The 17,098-nt window shown below is 55.8% G+C and overlaps 2 protein-coding genes across 5 annotated transcripts; one reads left to right on the top strand and one right to left on the bottom strand.

Moving 5' to 3' along the window:
* Positions 1–396: 396 nt before the first annotated feature.
* On the top strand, positions 397–7,808 carry ESAM (endothelial cell adhesion molecule). Of its 2 annotated transcripts, XM_065697014.1 has the most exons (7): positions 397–478; positions 5,295–5,452; positions 5,783–5,996; positions 6,076–6,231; positions 6,518–6,640; positions 6,745–6,883; positions 7,374–7,808. In XM_065697014.1, the coding sequence occupies exons 1-7, from the start codon at positions 433–435 to the stop codon at positions 7,726–7,728; spliced, it is 1,191 nt and encodes a 396-aa protein (XP_065553086.1). In that variant the 5' UTR covers positions 397–432; the 3' UTR covers positions 7,729–7,808. The 2 variants fall into 2 exon arrangements, with proteins under 2 accessions (XP_065553086.1, XP_065553087.1); XM_065697015.1 differs by lacking the exon at positions 6,745–6,883 and having other exon boundaries at positions 6,518–6,644.
* Positions 7,809–8,669: 861 nt separating this feature from the next.
* Positions 8,670–17,072, bottom strand: LOC136023090 (neurogranin). 3 transcript variants are annotated; one of them, XM_065697191.1, is made up of 6 exons: positions 17,013–17,072; positions 16,493–16,665; positions 16,166–16,233; positions 16,016–16,075; positions 10,354–10,560; positions 8,670–8,826 (listed from the first exon to the last, which is right to left on the bottom strand). In XM_065697191.1, the coding sequence occupies exons 2-5, from the start codon at positions 16,650–16,652 to the stop codon at positions 10,354–10,356; spliced, it is 495 nt and encodes a 164-aa protein (XP_065553263.1). In that variant the 5' UTR covers positions 16,653–16,665; positions 17,013–17,072; the 3' UTR covers positions 8,670–8,826. The 3 variants fall into 3 exon arrangements, with proteins under 3 accessions (XP_065553263.1, XP_065553264.1, XP_065553265.1); XM_065697192.1 differs by lacking the exon at positions 17,013–17,072 and having other exon boundaries at positions 16,493–16,853; XM_065697193.1 differs by lacking the exons at positions 16,016–16,075; positions 16,166–16,233; positions 16,493–16,665; positions 17,013–17,072 and adding an exon at positions 12,896–13,172.
* Positions 17,073–17,098: the final 26 nt, after the last annotated feature.

Raw genomic sequence — 17,098 nt, 5'->3', positions numbered from 1 at the left:
GAGCCGGATTCATCCCGGAGCTCCCTAAAATGTGTGAGCATGATCCAGAGAGTCAAAACCCCTCGGTTTTGGGGTATTTCTTCATTTGTTTTTAAGGATTCACATGTTTATCCAGAGGCTCCCAACAGCATTGGGATGCTCCATTGGGAATGGGACGGGATGTGGCTGGGGATGCTTTAGGGGTCCCTGTACCCCCCCCCTCCCCGCTGTGTGTGACACATGATAGCCTTAATCCATCACTAATAATAACCCAAATCATGAATTAATCATCGCAGATTGGGGGGGGGCAGTGCCTGAGGGTGGGGCTAGAAGAGGCCCCGCCCCTTTGTTATGCCCCGCCCCCTCAGAGGTTCCCCCCCCCCCCATCCCGGTTCCTCCTCCCCCCCCCCCTCAGGCGCGGCCCCGGCACCTGCTGCGGCGGCGGCTCCGGCCATGGGCGCGCTCCCGCGGTCCGCGCTGGCGCTGGCGGCGCTGCTCGGTGAGACCCGGGGGGGCACCGGGCGGGACACGGGGAGCGGGGGGGGGGGGAACGGACCGGAGCGCACCGGGCGGGACACGGGAGAGATGCAGCGGCACCGGGCGGGATGCGCGGTACGGGGGAGCCACCGGGCAGGTATCGGGGTGGGGGGGGTCTCAGCACTCACCGGCCCCTCTCCGTGCCCCCACCCCAGCAGGCAGGTGGGTACTGGGGGTCCCATCCCTGCCTTGGGGTGCCCTGAGAGGGGAAATCTGGGTCCCTTGGGAAAAGGCGCTTTGTTCCTTGGAGCTACCGAGTGGTGCCTGCCAGCACCCCCAGACCACATCCCACCCAAGGGGGACCCCGATGTGTCGGGAGCGATAATTCACCCTCTGCGCAGCATCGGGCAGGGGAAAAAAAATCCATGGTTTTCCTTTCTCCCATGATAAAATCCCGCCGCTTCCCTTGTTTATTGGCGCTCAAATCCACCCCGGTAGGTTTTGGGGTGACGGGTCTCAGCCGCTTTCCATCCACCAGGTTTTCCCATCTTTTCCTCCTTCATTCCCAGCTTTTTTAGAGGTTTTTTTGAGCTCCTAAGGGAAACGTCCCTTGGCGTTCCCAGCGAAGGAGAGGCCTTTGGGGAAAGGAAACGGCCCCAAAAACAATGGCAGTGGCGTTTCCTCCCGGCGGGACACAGGGTGGGGGTCCTTGCTCCTGGAGCCATTTTCCCTCCTTGAAGGTTGTTTTCCATGATCAAAGTTAATGGAAGGAAGAGGCACAGGGGTCGCTTGGTCCTTAAATCCCACCAGGATGCTCCTTCACTGCATCCCGACGGTATTGATTTGTATGGGGTCGCGGTGGACCTCTGTTCCCGTCCCCAGACCTGTCCCCATCCCATCTCTGTCCCCAGCCCCATACCCACCCATCCCTGTTCCCATGTCCATCCTCAATCTTATCCCCAGTCTGTTCCCCGGTCCCAACCCCATCCCATCTCTGTCCCCATCCCCAGTCCCCTACCCATCCCATCCTTGTCCCCATCCCCAATCTCATTCCAATCCCATCTATCCCCATCGCCAATCTGGTCCCCATCCTTGTCCCTATCCCCAGTCCTGTCCTGAATCCCGTCCCTATGTCTGTCCCCGATCCATTCCCCAATCCCATCCCATCTCTTCCCATCCCACCCCCGGCAGAGGTTAAAGCCCATTTCTATCTATGGCAAAGTCACGTATTAGTGTTGGTATTATTTTAGTTAATTATTTATTTTCCCCAAATTTGGCCTCTCCGCAGGATACGGCCATTCCTGCCCCCCCGCCCCCCCCCCCCCCAACATTCCGCCTCCGGGGTCGTGAGAAAAGCCATCATGGATTTTCCCAACGGACACTGCTCCGCAGCCCGGCATCTCCTATCTCCCAGTTATAAATAGTCGGAGTTAAGGGAAGATGAATAAATCCCCCCCCAAAGGATGGAACGGGAGGAGCTGGGTGCTGCTCCCTGACCTTTTTTCCTGGGAGTCATTTTCCCGGCCCGATTCCCGCTGTGGATTTTAAATCCCGAAGCTTGGGCTCTTGGGATTTAATTTGGGTCCCGGTTTCACATGACTCCAGCGCCTTAATCCTATCGAACGGGGTCATCAAACCCCAAGCGCCTCCAGGCTTTAGTTCCTAATAGCTTATAGGGTGGGGTGGGGGGGGGAATTTTTTGGGAATGCTGGGGTTTGGGGTGGGAAGGAGCTTTTGGGGGGTGATTCCAAGATTTTAGATGAGGATTGGGGTGTTTAATAGAGGTATATTGAGGTTGCTGTAGGTGAGCAGGGATTTAAAGAGGGATATTTCCTTAGGGAAAGAAATTCAAAGGTAAATGTAAAAGGTTTTTTTTTTTCCAGATGGAAAAAACATAAAGGTGTTTTGAAAGGTGAATTTCGAGATATTTATTCCATGGGGAAAATATTTAATGGGATTTTGAAAGGTAAATTTAAAGGTGGGGGGTTTTTTCCATGTGGAAAACAAACTCCCAGCAGATGGGCTGGAGTGGAGCGAAACCGCTGGGGCAGGTGCTTAGCTCAGGGCTGCTGGATGCAAATCCCGGTTTTTCAGCCCAAAGAGCAGGCAGGAGGTCCCGAGATTCCCCCTTTCCCCCCCCTGCTCCGTGTCTGAGCGCTGGGAGCGGCTTAATTTTTCTATCTGGTTAAAGCATTAGAGGATTTGGAACGTCGAGGTGGCCAAAGCTGGAGCTGATGCCAAAGGGATCCACTCCCACAGTTCCAGCATGGGCTCTCCCAGCCTGTTTTAGGGTGACGTTTGTCCTGGAGGAGGAATCTAGGGGGAATTCTGACAGGAAAAGGGGATTTGAGGGGTGAGGTGTGGAGCCATCTTCCTCTTCCCGATGTGCAGGAGTGGGAATAATGGAGCTGCGATCTTTGATTGCTGGGATTTAAGGATGCAGTCTCAGAGCACTAGGAACAGTCATCATTAGGTTTCAGAGTTAACACATCCTGGTGAGAGCACGCAGAACCCGGTCAGCACCGATGCTGGGGGCTTTGGGATACATGGAACTTGGGATACAACCAGGAACATCCCACCAGTGCCAGAGCTGCTTTTCCTGCTCTGGAGCCTGGATTTTCCAAGGGACCTGCAGTACCCTTTGGCCTCTGGCCCTTCTGTGTGCCCCAAAAGTGGTGGTGATGGAGGAGACGGGATGAAAACATGGATTTTCCCAGCTTTTGGGGATGCGTGGCTGTTTAGGAGCTGTGGCGTCTTCTAGTGATGGCATTTGCATCATTAATGAACCATTATTATTAATAGTGGTAGTATTACTGTATTATTAGATTATCCATACTATTAAATTATCCATATTATTATATTATCCTTATAACTAGTATTATAATTCCTATAAAATATAATTATATCCACAGTCATTATACAGTATCTATTACAAATGATCTCTTTTATTCTAGAAATCACAAGATAATTATTAATTATCACATATTTTCCTCTCGATTACCAACATTTAATTCAATATATTTGTAAGGATGAAGGCTTAAAAACCTGGATTTTCCCAACTGCTGGGAATGTTTAGGAGTTGCAGCATCATTAAGTGATGCCATTGCATTATTAATTAACATTATTATTATTATTACTATTACTATCCTAATTATTATCATTATTGGTATCGATACTATAATTATGAGCATTATCAATATCATTATTAGCGTTGTTATCACTGTTATTATCACTATCCTTATCATGACCACTATTAGCACTATTATCACTATTCTTGGAATATGCTTTTATATATATATAAATATATATATTCTTTAATATTCTTATCAAAACATACCTCTATTTATCACCATTAGAGAATTCCTATTATCAGTTGTCTTGTTTGTGATTAAAACACAAGAGAGTTATTAGAAATCCCATCTTTTCTTACCCACTAACCCTCATTTAATACAAATATCTTCCTCAGGGTAACTAATTCCAATGAATTGCTGTTGTTTTCCCATATCACATATTTCCCTCTATCCCGTAGTTTCATAAAACAAATGATATTAAGATTAATATCCATGATTTCTGCTCCCTGACGCTGTCTCCATCACCCGGCAGCGTTTCCCTCGCCAGGATTTAAGGGTTTATGTTCTTGGTTCTATTTTTAAGCATCTCCCTCCTCCCGCTTTTCCTCCGGAGAAGGGAAATTTGATTTAATTAATTCATTTTCTCTCAATTCCTGGGAAGACTTTATCGGCCGGAGCAGAGTTTCCTGCCTGGAGCTGGAAGGCTCTGTCCGGAAACCGCTCCGATGCCTTGTCAGGAGGGGGACGAACGGATGCAGGGAGGAGGCTAAAAATGCTGCCCCCCCCCCCCCCCCAGCGCCTTGTTTTCCTCTGGAAAAATCCCATTAAACCCTTGGAGTCCATAGGGAAGCTCCCTAAATCCTCCAGAACCAGGGATTTTCCCCCAAATCCCAGGTGGCAGCGAGGATTTGGGATCATGGGGTAACATCATCCTTTCCCCTACCTCCCCTGCATCCTGATCCAGAGCATCCCTGGGGCTCTGGCAGGAGCGGGGCCAGCCGGGGACATGGATCAATGGGATGCAGGGATGGAGCCACCAGGATGCAGGTCCTCGGTGGCATTCCCCTGGGAATATAAACCCAACTAAACCGCAGCACAAACCTGCTTGAGCCGATTAATTTTCCAGCTGAGCTTTACGGGCAAAGCCAGGGAATAATCTTCCTGCGGGAGCCGAGCATCCTTCTCCAGCCCGTGGTACCCTCTTGTATCCCATTGCTTCTTCCCAGTGGGTTTTGGGGATGCCGGGATGTGGAGGATACAGGGATGGGGTATTTGGGATGAGAGGGGATTGGGGGATCAAGGGAAACCACCCATGAATAATCCCAGTTTAGCACTGGCAGCCAAAAGAGGGGATGCTGGAGAGCTTGAGGGATGCACATGGATGTGTCCCCGCAGATAAATCCCACGGGATGGAGAATCTGGTGCACCACGGGGGAGGTTGAGGGCACCCCAGTACTGATCTAAAGGGGATGTCTGGCCACTGCAGCCACTTGGGAGCAGCAGCATTCCTATGGAAAGGGAGATCTTCAACGAGAGGTTTTCCCATCCCAGGCAGGGGGGAAATGGGGATGGGAGAGAATGGCATTGTCCTGCATCCTCCAGAGCAGCTGGAAAGCCCTTCCTGTGGCAGGGAAGGAAGAAAAATGTCCTCCTGGCCCAGCTTCCCGGTGACGCCAGGGATTGTTGGGTTTTCTCTTCGGAACGGGGAGGTCTCTGTGGGAAGAGAGCAGCTGGGATGAGTCACATCCCATGCTCTTCCCCTCTCAGGTGTCTCCTCGGCTGTGCTGGAGGTGCACGTGGGAGCGGGCTCCGTGTTCTCCGTGGAAGGGCAGCAGGTAGTGCTGCCCGCCTGGTACACCAGCCATTCCCAGAGGAAGCCCTATGTCACCTGGCTGCTGGATAAGGAACATGCTGACCCCTTCCAGGTGAGACGGGAGGGGAGGTGGTGGTGGTGAGGGGCTCATGGTGTCCATGAAGGCAAGGTGACCATGGTGGGGGGAAGCCTATAGTGTCTGTGCTGAGGTAGCTCCCATGATGGGGAGAGGCTCGTGGTGCCCAAGGCAGGGTGTACTTGCGGTGCCTGTGGTGCGAAGATGCCCACAATTTGGGGATGCTCATGTTTCTCAGGCTGTGGATGCTCAGGGCAGGTGAGGGTGGAGGGAGCTGATGCTACTGACTAAAGTTGGGGTTTGGGGGGGGTTCCTCTCCTACAACCCCATCCGGAGGAGACCAAGCGTGTGTTATCCCACACACAGATCCTGACCTACCTGGATGGGGTGGTGAAGGTGGAGGAGACGGAGCTGAAGCCCCGCGTGGGCTTCCTGTACCCCGTCCTCAGCCACAACATCTCGGTGTTCATCAACGCCACGCGGGAGCGTGACTCGGGCCAGTACATGTGCACGGTCAACGTGGTGGATGAGGCCTCCAGCATGGGCAAGAACATCGGCGTCATCAACCTCACCGTGCTGGGTAAGGCCCTGCTGGTCCATCCCCAGCTCCCTTTGTCCCCTGCCGTGGCGTCCCTTGGGATTCATGTCCATGCCCGCAGTGCCGCCGGCCACCCCGTCCTGCCAACTGCATGGGGAGCCCACGGTTGGAGCCAACGTGACGCTGAGCTGCAGCTCCAGGAAGGGGAAGCCCTCGCCCGTGTACCAGTGGCAGCGCACGGCACCCACCCTGCAGGTCTTCTTCCCCCCGGCACAGGGTAAGGGGAAACTGGGGGGGGAACCGGGGGCTGGAAAATCCCAGGAAGCTTCAGCGTTGTCCGTGTAATGCCTGGTCTTGCCGTGGAGCAGGGAGTGGAGCATCCCCTTAACCCTGCCCATTCCCTACACTAGGGGAATATTCCCTCCCCTGTGCTCATTCCCTGCAGGTAGTTAACAGTGGGGAGGGGGTTTCAACCTCAGGCCAGTCTTCATTAGGTTTCAGAGTTAACAGGATGGGAGCGAGGGGCATGGCCAAGGGCAGCACCCGTGTTTCTTCACCCTCAGACTGGCACAGGGGCACCCTCAAGCTGACCAACCTCTCCCTGGACATGTCGGGGCTCTACGTCTGCACGGCCGAAAACCAAGCGGGTTCAGCCGAGTGCCACATCGTCCTGGAGGTGCACTCAAGTGAGTACGTGTCCGCAGGGCCGGGGGGGATATTGTCCCTGTGGAGTCCCTATGGGAATAAGGAGGGAAGCAACCCCCCCCCAACATGCTGCTCTGTCTCCCAGCTAGCACCAAGGCCGTCATCGCCGGCGCCGTGCTGGGCTCCCTGGGTGCGCTCGCCACCGTCGTCTTCTTCGCCCGGCGGGTTGTGGGATACCGCAGGAAGAAACGGGATGGGCAGGAGGAGGCAGCCAACGAGATCAAGTGAGGCGGCCCTCCCGTGGAGGAGGTTCAGATGTCAGCGCTAGGTTCCAGAGTTAACGGGGAGGGGCAGGTTTCCATCTCTGCAGTCATCACTGGGGTTCAGAGTTAACATGGTGGGGGGGAGGTTCCAACTTCAGGCTATTCATCATTAGGTTTCAGGGTGAACAGGAAGTGGGAGGAGGTTTCCATCTCTAGCTATCCCTAATGGGGGTGTGGAGAGGAACGTTTCCATCTCTGCCCAGTCACCATTAGGTTTCAGAGTTAACAGGAGGCTGAGAGGAGGTTTCAATCTCTCCACAGCCCCCAGCAGATTTCAGAGTTAACTGGGCCATTTCCCACCTCATTCCCCCTCCGCCCCTTTTCCTCTTGTTCCCCTGTTTTGGGGTCCAGGAGCTCTGCACAACCCCATTGCTTTAGTGGGGGAGTGCTGGGGATAGGAATATCAGCAATTCCTGGTGCTGCTCCCACCAACCCTGTCCTCTCTTGCCAGGGAAGACGCAGTGGCCCCCAAGACCCCATCGTGGGCACGGAGACCGGCCCCGGACACCCTCTCCAAAGCCAGCACCTTGTCCTCCATTGCTGGGCGCCGGGACAGACCCTATGGAGCGAATCCCCCTTCGGACACCGCCTCTATCCTCACGGCCACTGGCAGCTACCGGGGCCCCCCGGTGCGGGCAGGGGGGCGCCCCCCTGGCCTTTCACCCCCCGCCCTGAACGGGGCCCCCCAGCGCCGCCTGGATCCCACCCCCATTCCTTCGGGATCACTGCCCACTTCCAGCTTAACACGGACGGGCGCTGTGCCAGTCATGGTGCCGGCGCAGAGCCGAGCCGGCTCCTTGGTCTGACACCCCCCCCCCCCATAAAATGGGGTGTCCAGCCAGCACCCCCACCCCCCGCCCCCATTTTTGGGGGTGTTTTCTCCCTTTCTGGAGTCTTTTTTCTCTTTTTAAGACACCTCGAGCAGCTGGACTGGCCGTGGGGGGGGTTAATGGGTGCAGGAGGCTCCCGGGGTTTTAGGGGGCTGAGGCTCCCCATACCTAGAACACCCCAAAATACCCTCTTTGGGGGGGGGGGGGAGGCCTCATTTTTATATATATATATCCTTAGATTGGTTAAAATTGGGGATTTTGCATAAAAGGATTAAAGGGGGGGAGGGAAGGGGGGGCAAAGGGGGGGATGTGCCTTTTGTAGGGGTTTTGTGATTAAACGCTGCCGGGCGCCTGCTGTGGGGTGACTCTGTGGGGCCTCGGGGACCTCGGTGACGTCACAGGGGCTGTGTGATGTCACAAGGGTGGCCTGTCTGTCACCGTGACGTCACACCCCACATCAGACAGGGTGATGTGGCCTCTATGATGTCACGGCTGTTGGTTGGTACTGTGCTTGACCATCTGATGTCACAGTGACATGGCATGGGCCTGTGTGACGTCACACCATGTGAGACACTCGACTGTGTGACATCACAGCAACATGGGACACACCTGTATGGCGTCACAGGCACATATGGCAACACGCCTCTATGACATCACAGCCGCCTGTGGCATCACAGCCTTTCTGACGTCACACCCCCATATGGCATGCAGCTGCATGACGTCACAGCTGCAACATCACACTACCCTGAGTGTCACGTGAGCCGTGCGCTTGTGTGATATCACACGTGCCTGCATGACGTCACAGCGGCACATATGACATCACCGCCGGGCATCCCACACACACCCCCCCGAGCTCCGCGCTGTGACCTCACCGCTGGGCTGGTGACGTCATAAGGTGCAGGGACAGCGCGCTCCGCAGGAACCTTTATTGGGGTCTGGGGCTCCGGGGGGGCGGGGCCGGGCTGCGGGGGGGCCCCGGCGGGCGCATGCGGGGGACGGGGTGAGAAGCGGCTCCGGGGCCTCGGCGGGCGACGGCGGCGGAGGAGGGGGGGGTCCGGGGGCGGCGGGGGGAGCCTGGAAGAGAGACACGGGTCAGAGAACGGCCGGAGCCCTGCATCCCGTGCCCGGCTCCTGCCTGCGCCCTGTGCCCGGCTCCTGCAGCCCCTGCCCGCACCCTGCTGCTGCAGCCCGCACCCGCTCTGCCCTGTCCCCTCCCTGCCCCTGCTCTCTTTGCACCCTGCCCACGCTCTGCTCCTGCTGCTCGCACCCTTCCCCTGCCCTACTTGCAGCTCACCCACCCCTGCCCTGCCTGCACCCAGCGAGGCAGCCTGATGAACTTCGTGGGCCTGAGCTGCTTCCACACGGCAGCCCCACAGCGCCCTTGCTGCATCCCCACTGCATCCTTGTAGCATCCTCAATACATCCCCATTGCATCGCTGTTGCATCCTTGCTGCATCCTCACTGAATCTCCACCGTATCTCCACTGCATCCTCAGTTCATTCTCACTGCATTCTCACTGAACCCCCACTGCATCTTCAGTTTACTGACACTGCATTCCCTCTGAATCCCCACTGTGTCCCCACTGCATGCTCAGTTCATTCCCATTGCATCCCCAGTGAATTCCCAGTTCATTCCCATTGCCTCCTCACTGCATCCCCGCTGCATCCTCTTTGAAATCCCAATGCTTCCCCACTGCATCCGCAGCTCATTCCCACTGCATCCCTACTGTACCTTCGGTTCATACCCATTGCATTCCCACTGCATCCCTAGTTCATTCCCACTGAATCCCCTCTGCATCCCCACTACATCCACAGTTCATTCCCACTGCGTTCTCACCGAATTCCCAGTTCAGTCCCATTGCATACCCGCTGAATCCCCACTGCATCGTTGTTGAATCCCCGTTGCTTCCCCAGCTCATTCCCACTGCATCTTCAGTTCCTTCCCACTTATTCCCCTCTGCATCCCCACTGCATCCTCAGTTCATTCCCACTGAATCCCCTTTACGTCTCCACTGCATCCTCAGTGCATTCCCATTGGATTCCTGCTGAAACCCCACTGCACCCCTACTGCATCCTCAATTCCTCCCCACTCCATTCCCACCACATCCCAGCTACATCCTGCTTGCCTCCACACCAGCCCTGCCACACACACATGGCCGAGCCAGCACTGAGACCTCCTTGACGCTCACCCCAAACCATCACTCCCAGGAGCCGGGGGCCATTCCCTGCTCCCCACATGGGCTCCAGCATTCCCAGGCTCCGATGCCACGCGGCCTCAGCACTGTGGGCGCTCTTTAAATTTACCTTTTCCTGCCAGGAGACTGTGACACAGGCTTTTAAAAATAGCATGTGCTGAGGCGAGGCGGCCGGGGCGGTGTTGCTAAGGGAGAAATCCAATTCCAATCCAGGCCTTCGCATTCCCATCCTAACTACTACGGCACGCTCCCAAAATTAGGGCAGGCAGGGGCTGCCTGGGGCGTGCCGGCACCTCCTGGGAAGCAAACCCCATTTTCCATCCCGGATTAGCGCCGGGGAGGATGCTCGGAGCATCACCTGTGTGAAACCAGCCCGACTGGAGGCAATAGGGAAGTTCGGGATGTACCTAGTCGCCGTTGCGGAGGTCGCCGCCGCGGGTGCTGTTGGCGCACTCGGCGTCCTTGGTTTTCCGATCGATCTCGCCCCCTTTGATCTTCTTACGGGTCATATGGCCACGGAAACTGGCCTGGATCTTGGCGGCCGCCGCGTTGGCGTCGGGATCGTCCAAGGGGATATCCAAGATGTCCTCGTCCAGCTTCGTGCAGGCTCCCTCCTGATGGCGGCAACAGGAGGGTTATGGGTGGTGGGGTCACAAAACCAGCATCGTTCCCTCCCACCCCCATTGAATCCATTAAATAAGGTCCTTAATTAGCCCTGGGTGCTAAAATTCTTGGATAAAAGTGAGGTTTTTTCACTCAAAAAAAGGCCCTTCTGCTAAAAATTGGGGACCTTTGTTAAAAACCAGGGTCACTTACACCCCAGTTACATCCCAGATGTACATCCTGAGGTGTCTCGGGGGGTTTGAAACCAAAGATGCAGCAGGGGAAGATGCTTCACCCCCTACTCGTCTCTAAATCCACCTGGGACCACCAGCTGGGGCTGGATCCAGCTTCCTGAGGATTGTGATCCAGATTAAGGAGCATCCATGGGAGCAGAGGGTGGGTTTGTGAAGGTTTGGCACAGGGGGGCTCATGCTGCACAAGCTGAGCTGGTAGTGCCTCAGTTTCCCCTTCCCCATGCAGCCTGTTGCATCCTCCTTTTTCCCTCCTCAGGGCTTTGACTGAAAGCACTAGGAAAATTGGGAAGGGAGCAATGCCAGAGGGGAGGAAAAACAGATGAGATGGGAGCGAGCTAATGTTGGATGCTCCGGTGTCCACACGCATCTTTGCATCACCCTGGAAGCGCTTTAAAGGAGTTAAGGGAATATTTGGGGGGGTTATTTGGAAGCTGTGGATTTTTTTTGGGGGGATGCAATTCCCTTCAGAGCATTCCATGGCTCTGGAAAGTTGTTCAGGTTGGTTTACTATTGTGAAAGGTGAGGGGAACAAAAGAGCACTAGTGGCTTAAGTGACGGGTCCGAGGTGGAAATGATATGTCCAGGTGGAAATGTTACAGCCAGGGGCCTGAAATCCTATAGCCAGGGGAGAAATCCTATATAGGAGGGACACACACCTATATCCAGGGGAGAAATCCAATATCCACGGGCAGGAAATCCTATATCTAGGAGAGAAATCCTATATCCAGGGGCAGGAAATCCTATATCCAGGGGAGAAAGCCAATATTCAGGGGAGAAATCCTATATACAGGTGGGGGAAACCTATAACCAGGGGCAAAATCCTATATTCCGGGGAGAAAACCTATATACGGAGGGGTATAATCCTATATCCAGGGGCAAAATCCTATATTCCGGGGAGAAAGCCTATATATGGAGGGGTATAATCCTATATCCAGGGCAGAAATCCTACATCCTGGGGGAGGAATCCTATATACAGGTGGTGGAAACCTACATCCAGGGGCAAAATCCTATATTTCAGGAAGAAAACCTATATCCAGGGAAGAAATCCTGTATCCAGAGGGGTATAATCCTATATCCAGGGGCAAAATCCTACATCCAAGGGAGAAATCCTATATCCAGGGGAGAAATCCTGTATACGGAGGGGTAATAATCCTATACCCAGGGGAGAAATCTTACATCTAAAGGAGAAATCCTCTGTCCTGGGGGATAAATCCTATATGCAGGAGAAGAAATCCTATATACAGAGAGGGAAAACCTGTAACCAGGGAAAAATCCTATATTGAGAGGGAGAAATCCTATATGGGGGGGAGGGAATCTTATATGCAGGGGAGAAATCCTGTATCCAGGGGGGACAGATCTTATACCCAGGGTGGGCTCTGCCTCCCTGGAGGTATCCAAGAGGGGAGATGGGGGTTTCTCTCTGTGCTGCTGGTTGAGCAAGAGGGGAAAAGGGGGGGAAAAGGGAAAAAAAGATGGGAAAAAGGGGAAAAGCAGGGGGGAGAAGGGGAGAGAGAGGGAAAAATTACGTGGATTTTTGGCGGATCAACTCCCCAAGCTGGCTGGTGACCGGGCAGAGAGGGGATGCTCACCCCAGGTGAGGATGGAGGGGTGCAATCCCCTGCTCTCCCCAGTTTATCCCTTTATCCATAAAGAATCCCCAATCCCACCTGGAGAGTCATTTGTGGGGGAATAAAAAGCTGGATAAAAGCAGAACCCCTGGTTTGGCTGTGGGATTCAGGGATGGGGGGCACTTCCCTGAGCAGGATGCGGGATGCTGCATGGATCCTGAACTGGTATGAAAGGAGAGTATGGAATTTTTGGGGAGGGGGGTGGCACATGGGCCTGGGTGGGGGGTCCACGCGAAGTTGGTTGCAGCACCCCATAACACCCCAAAAATCCCCCCCCAAATCCCAACATCCCTCCCAAATTCCGCCCCCCCCCCCCCATAACACCTCTAGCAGCCCCCCAGATCCCCTCCGCCGCCCCCAGCACAGGAGCAACAATAACCCTAATCCTAAAGGAAACGCAGAAAGGCGAGATGTTAGGATGGGGAGATGGGGATGGGGAAAGGGAAGGATCGGGATGAACCTACATTGCAGCAGTCCATGGTGAAGCAGGGGTGGGTGGCCAGCGATGGGCGAGGGGCTCCGGCAAGGTCTCGCTTCCCGGCAGCAATCCCGGTGGCAAGTTGAGCGGAGCCGCTTGCCTACGTAATGCGCTTCCCTCCGGGCGAGCCTATCAGCCCTACACCCTTCCAGGTTTTAGGAGCGAGGGGGGGTGTGTGTTTCTTCCTATTTTTTTCCCCCTTTCTCCTCTTTTTTTTAGAGCCTCCTCCAATTTGATTCCGCAGCCTCCGACTGCCTTAAAGGAGCCGGCAGCTCGCCCCGGAGCTTCGTGTCATGGAAAGATGACACGCGGAGGATGCGTGGCAGGGTTAACAGGGATGGAATCCGGAGGGATCCTGGGAGGTGTTTGCCACAGCAAATGGGGGTGATGGGTTAGTTTGGGGTGGGAAAGGGGATGCTTGGCCTGCAGGGATGCTGGAGTTCGGGGGTTGCCCCCCCGGGTGTGTTTCCGTGGGGAGCAAAACATTCCCAACCTACTTAGGGCTTGGTTCTGAAGGAGGGTGAGGATGGTGAGGGTGAGGATAGCAAGGAAGGGTGGGAATGGCAGGACACCACATCCCACCAAGTGTCCACTGAAGCCCAAGGGGTGCTGCGCCCAAACACAGACTTTTTGGCAATTGGGGGTCCCTTTCCTGCTCGCAGGAGCATCCTACCCCCCGAATTTGGGGTGTTCTCCAGCAACACCTGCAATTCCAACCATTTTTCCACCCTTGGTGCTATCCACAGACCCCACTTTTGCCCTGGACCATGCCAAGGTGCTGGGACACAACAGGGGGAAGCCAGAAAGGCAGAGGGACCCCTGGAGGGTGAGGGGGGGCTGTATCCCGCATCCCCCCGCATCTCCCGCCCCGCGCCGCTAATCCGGGTTTGGGAGTTGCTAAGCAACCGCAGAAGTTGCCGATGCCGGCTCTGGCCAGCTCCCAGATCCCGGGGATGCAGCATGGACCTCAGGATGGCACCAGCACCCCCAGCACAGCCAGGCCACAGCTCTCCCCAGCCCAGCTTGGGGCTTGGTGGCACCGACCTTCCTCTCTGCCATCACCAGCACCACTGTCACCATCAGCATCCCTGCCCCACTGACATCACCATCTCATCCCTGGCACTGGCACTGTCCCCATCCCTGTCCTCATACCAATCACTTCCACTAGAATCCCTGTCCTGTCCCCACCAAGGTCCTGTACCTATCAATATCCCCTTTCCCACTGTTATCCCCATCCGTATCCCTAACCTTTTCCCTGTCTTTATCCCCAACTTCATCATTCTCTTTGTCCCACGCCTGTCACCATCCCCATTATCACTCTTGTCCCTGTCCCATCGTCCCTGTCACTGTCACCGTCCCTGTCACCATTCCAATCATCACCCTCATCCCTGTCTCTATCACCATCCCTGTTCCCATCCCCACCTCCATTTCTGTCCCTCCCCCCCGAGCAGCACCCTGGCACCCAGACCCCACTCCCAGGGTGATGGATGCTCCTGGAGCACCCCTCAATTCCCGTGCCAGCCATCGGCTCCTGGCAATTCCCACTGGAGACACTTTTCCACCGCCATCTCTTCCCACCAGCGCAGCAGGGGGTGGGAATAGCTCTGCTCCAGCTTCCAGGAGAAGCGCTGGCTGCTCCACCAGAATTTATAGATGGAAAAATGACCCCCTTCCCTTTTTATAGACCCTCCAGATCCATCTTATCCTGCTCCGGTGAGGGAATGTAAGGTGGTCTGGGGGGAGCAGAGTGGAAATGTGTTTGGGATGATTTGCTCATCAAAAAGCTGGGAAAACCATCGCTAAAACTAGGATTCCAAATGCTGCAGGATCACCCTGGTACCAGTAAACCCCCAAAAGCACCAACCCAGAGGGTTCAGGAGCACTTGCAATGTGACGGTGGAAGTTACCCCAGGTTTTCCTGCGGGATGCAGGCCCCCCCCCCCCCCGTCTCCCAAGTGTGCTCCGGCCAGTCCTGGCAAAGGCGCCGGCGTCTCCCGGCTGCGGCTGCGGAGGAGGGATGCGAAATGCCAGAACATTTCTAATCATTAACGGTGGATTTTGAGCCCGTTCCAGGCTCCTGCGTTTTCCCTTCATCCAAGAAAACAACCCACCCCAGGGCGCAACATGGAGCGGGGCAGGGGGGGAATACTGGGATGATGCTTTTCCAGGTGCTCCAGCACTGATTAAATCTGGATCCAGATAAAGTAACTTGTGCTTTGGAAAGGGGCACATCCCACTGGAAGCATCCCACTGTCGTGGTTTGAGGTGGTGGCACTGAGGTGTTCAAATATACCTTAAGGGATCAATAAATTGGGAATTTGATGCTGGAAAGGTGCCCTGAGAGGGCAGCTGGAGCAGTAGCCGGTTGGCATCTCCAGCTCTTTTTATTCCCCATCCCTCCTTCCTTTTTTTCCCAGGGATGCTGTGCCCCGTGCCATGCCCACACCACATATGGCCAGGAAAACCAGGAAAAAGGGGGGGAAAATGAGGGGAGAATGAGCAGAGAGTTCATCCCCCTTAAAAACAGGACCTAGCTTTGACACAAACCCCATCACCTTTTGTGGGATGAGGTTTTGGAATCTCTCCAGGTGGGCAAACATGGAGATTTGCTCCCCAAAATGGCATTGAGGCATCTCGGCTCTTGGAATGGGGGTTGGAAGAGGAGCAGTGTCACCTCCCTTCTTCATGTGGGGCTGCTATTAGATGTCTGACAACCTCCAGGGATGCAGGGGCCTAAATATAGAGTCTTAAAATATCATCCAGAGCTCAGCCCAGATCCTAGAACTGGGAAAAATCCCGGGTGGGAGCCACTAATTAAGGCGGGACCTCATTAGGAGAAACCCTCATTAAGGAAGCGCCACAGGGGTGGGAGGGGGACTATTCCCAGTGGGAAAAAAGAGGGTTTTGGGGACAGTTTTGAGCGGTGGCCCCAGGGAGGTGTCCCTTTTAAAGAGGGGACACGCTCCCCTCCAGCCGAGGGTTGCATCCCAGTGAGGGGTTTTGGGATGAATCCCAGTGTGTGGGTGCTGCTGAGTACTTGAGCTACTCCTCATTGCTGTTTTGGGTTCGAATAGTGCTGGTTTGGGTGCAGCGCTGTGTCACTTACCGTGGGTGCAGCACCACCAGCCTCCTCGTCCTTCTCCTTGTCCTTGTCCTTCTCTGGCTCCTGGAGGAAAAGCAGGAAAACCTTAAAACTCAGGAGAAGGGGGGGACCCCAAACTCTCCATGGATTGAGGGACAAGGGAGGGCAGCCTACCTGGGAAGAGGGCTGGGATTGAAGCTCCTCCAGCTGGGCTCCCCACACCACTGGGTCAGCCGAGGTGGCTGCGGATGGAGAAAGCCTGATGCCAGGTGGATGGGCACATGGACAGGCCTGACGCCCTGGGTGATGGGCGCTGGTGGGAAGGTTCAGGGCCATGGGCAGTGGGCACACAGGGCAGGCACGATGCCATGGGCGATGGGCACATGAGCAGCCCCAACACCCGAGGCAATAGGCACAAGGACAGGGCTGATGCCATGCAGGATGGGCAGGCAGCAGGGGCTGGAGGCGCGGGCCGAGGTGCTGCTGGGCTGTGCCACTCACCCTCTCTCTGCTCCAGCAGCTTTTGGAAGTGCTGAGCAGCAAACCCCACTATGTCGGGGGGCTGCACCCGCAGCACCTCCATTGCCAGCCCCTCCAGCAGGTTCCGGAAGCCGGGGGGCAGCCTCAGGGTGGTGCTGGAGAACGGGATCGACATCTTCATCTCTCCCAGTTCCCTGCAGCGGCGCAACCGAGGTCAGCCAGCACCCGCACCCCCGCCACCCCGACCTGGCAGCGCGGGGACTCGAACCCGTGGTCCAAGGAGCACGGGAGGGTGGAGAGGCAGTGACGCCGTTAGGGGGCACCCGCCGCGCCTGTGCACTGCTGCCTCTAACCGCGCCTGCGCGGCCTTCGGTCGCGGAGGGTCCCGGACCCCGGTTCCTCTGCTGCCCCCCCGGTTCTCCCCGGTTCCCCCGGTTCTCCCCGGTTCCCCCGGTTCCCCCGGTTCCCCCGGCTCCCCGAACTCCGCTCCTGCACCCCCAGCCCGGTCCCGTCCCTTTCCCCCGGGGCCCTCCCCTCGGACCCGGACAGGCCGCACCAGCGCCTGAGGCAGCAGTGAGGACGCCGTTACTTAGCAACCGCTCTGGCCACGCCCCGAATATTGGCCGC

This window comes from Lathamus discolor, chromosome 17 (genome assembly GCF_037157495.1).
Source record: "Lathamus discolor isolate bLatDis1 chromosome 17, bLatDis1.hap1, whole genome shotgun sequence".
Classification (NCBI taxonomy): domain Eukaryota; kingdom Metazoa; phylum Chordata; class Aves; order Psittaciformes; family Psittacidae; genus Lathamus; species Lathamus discolor.
Note: the sequence above shows the minus strand (reverse complement) of the source record. Positions and strands in the feature narration are given on the sequence as shown.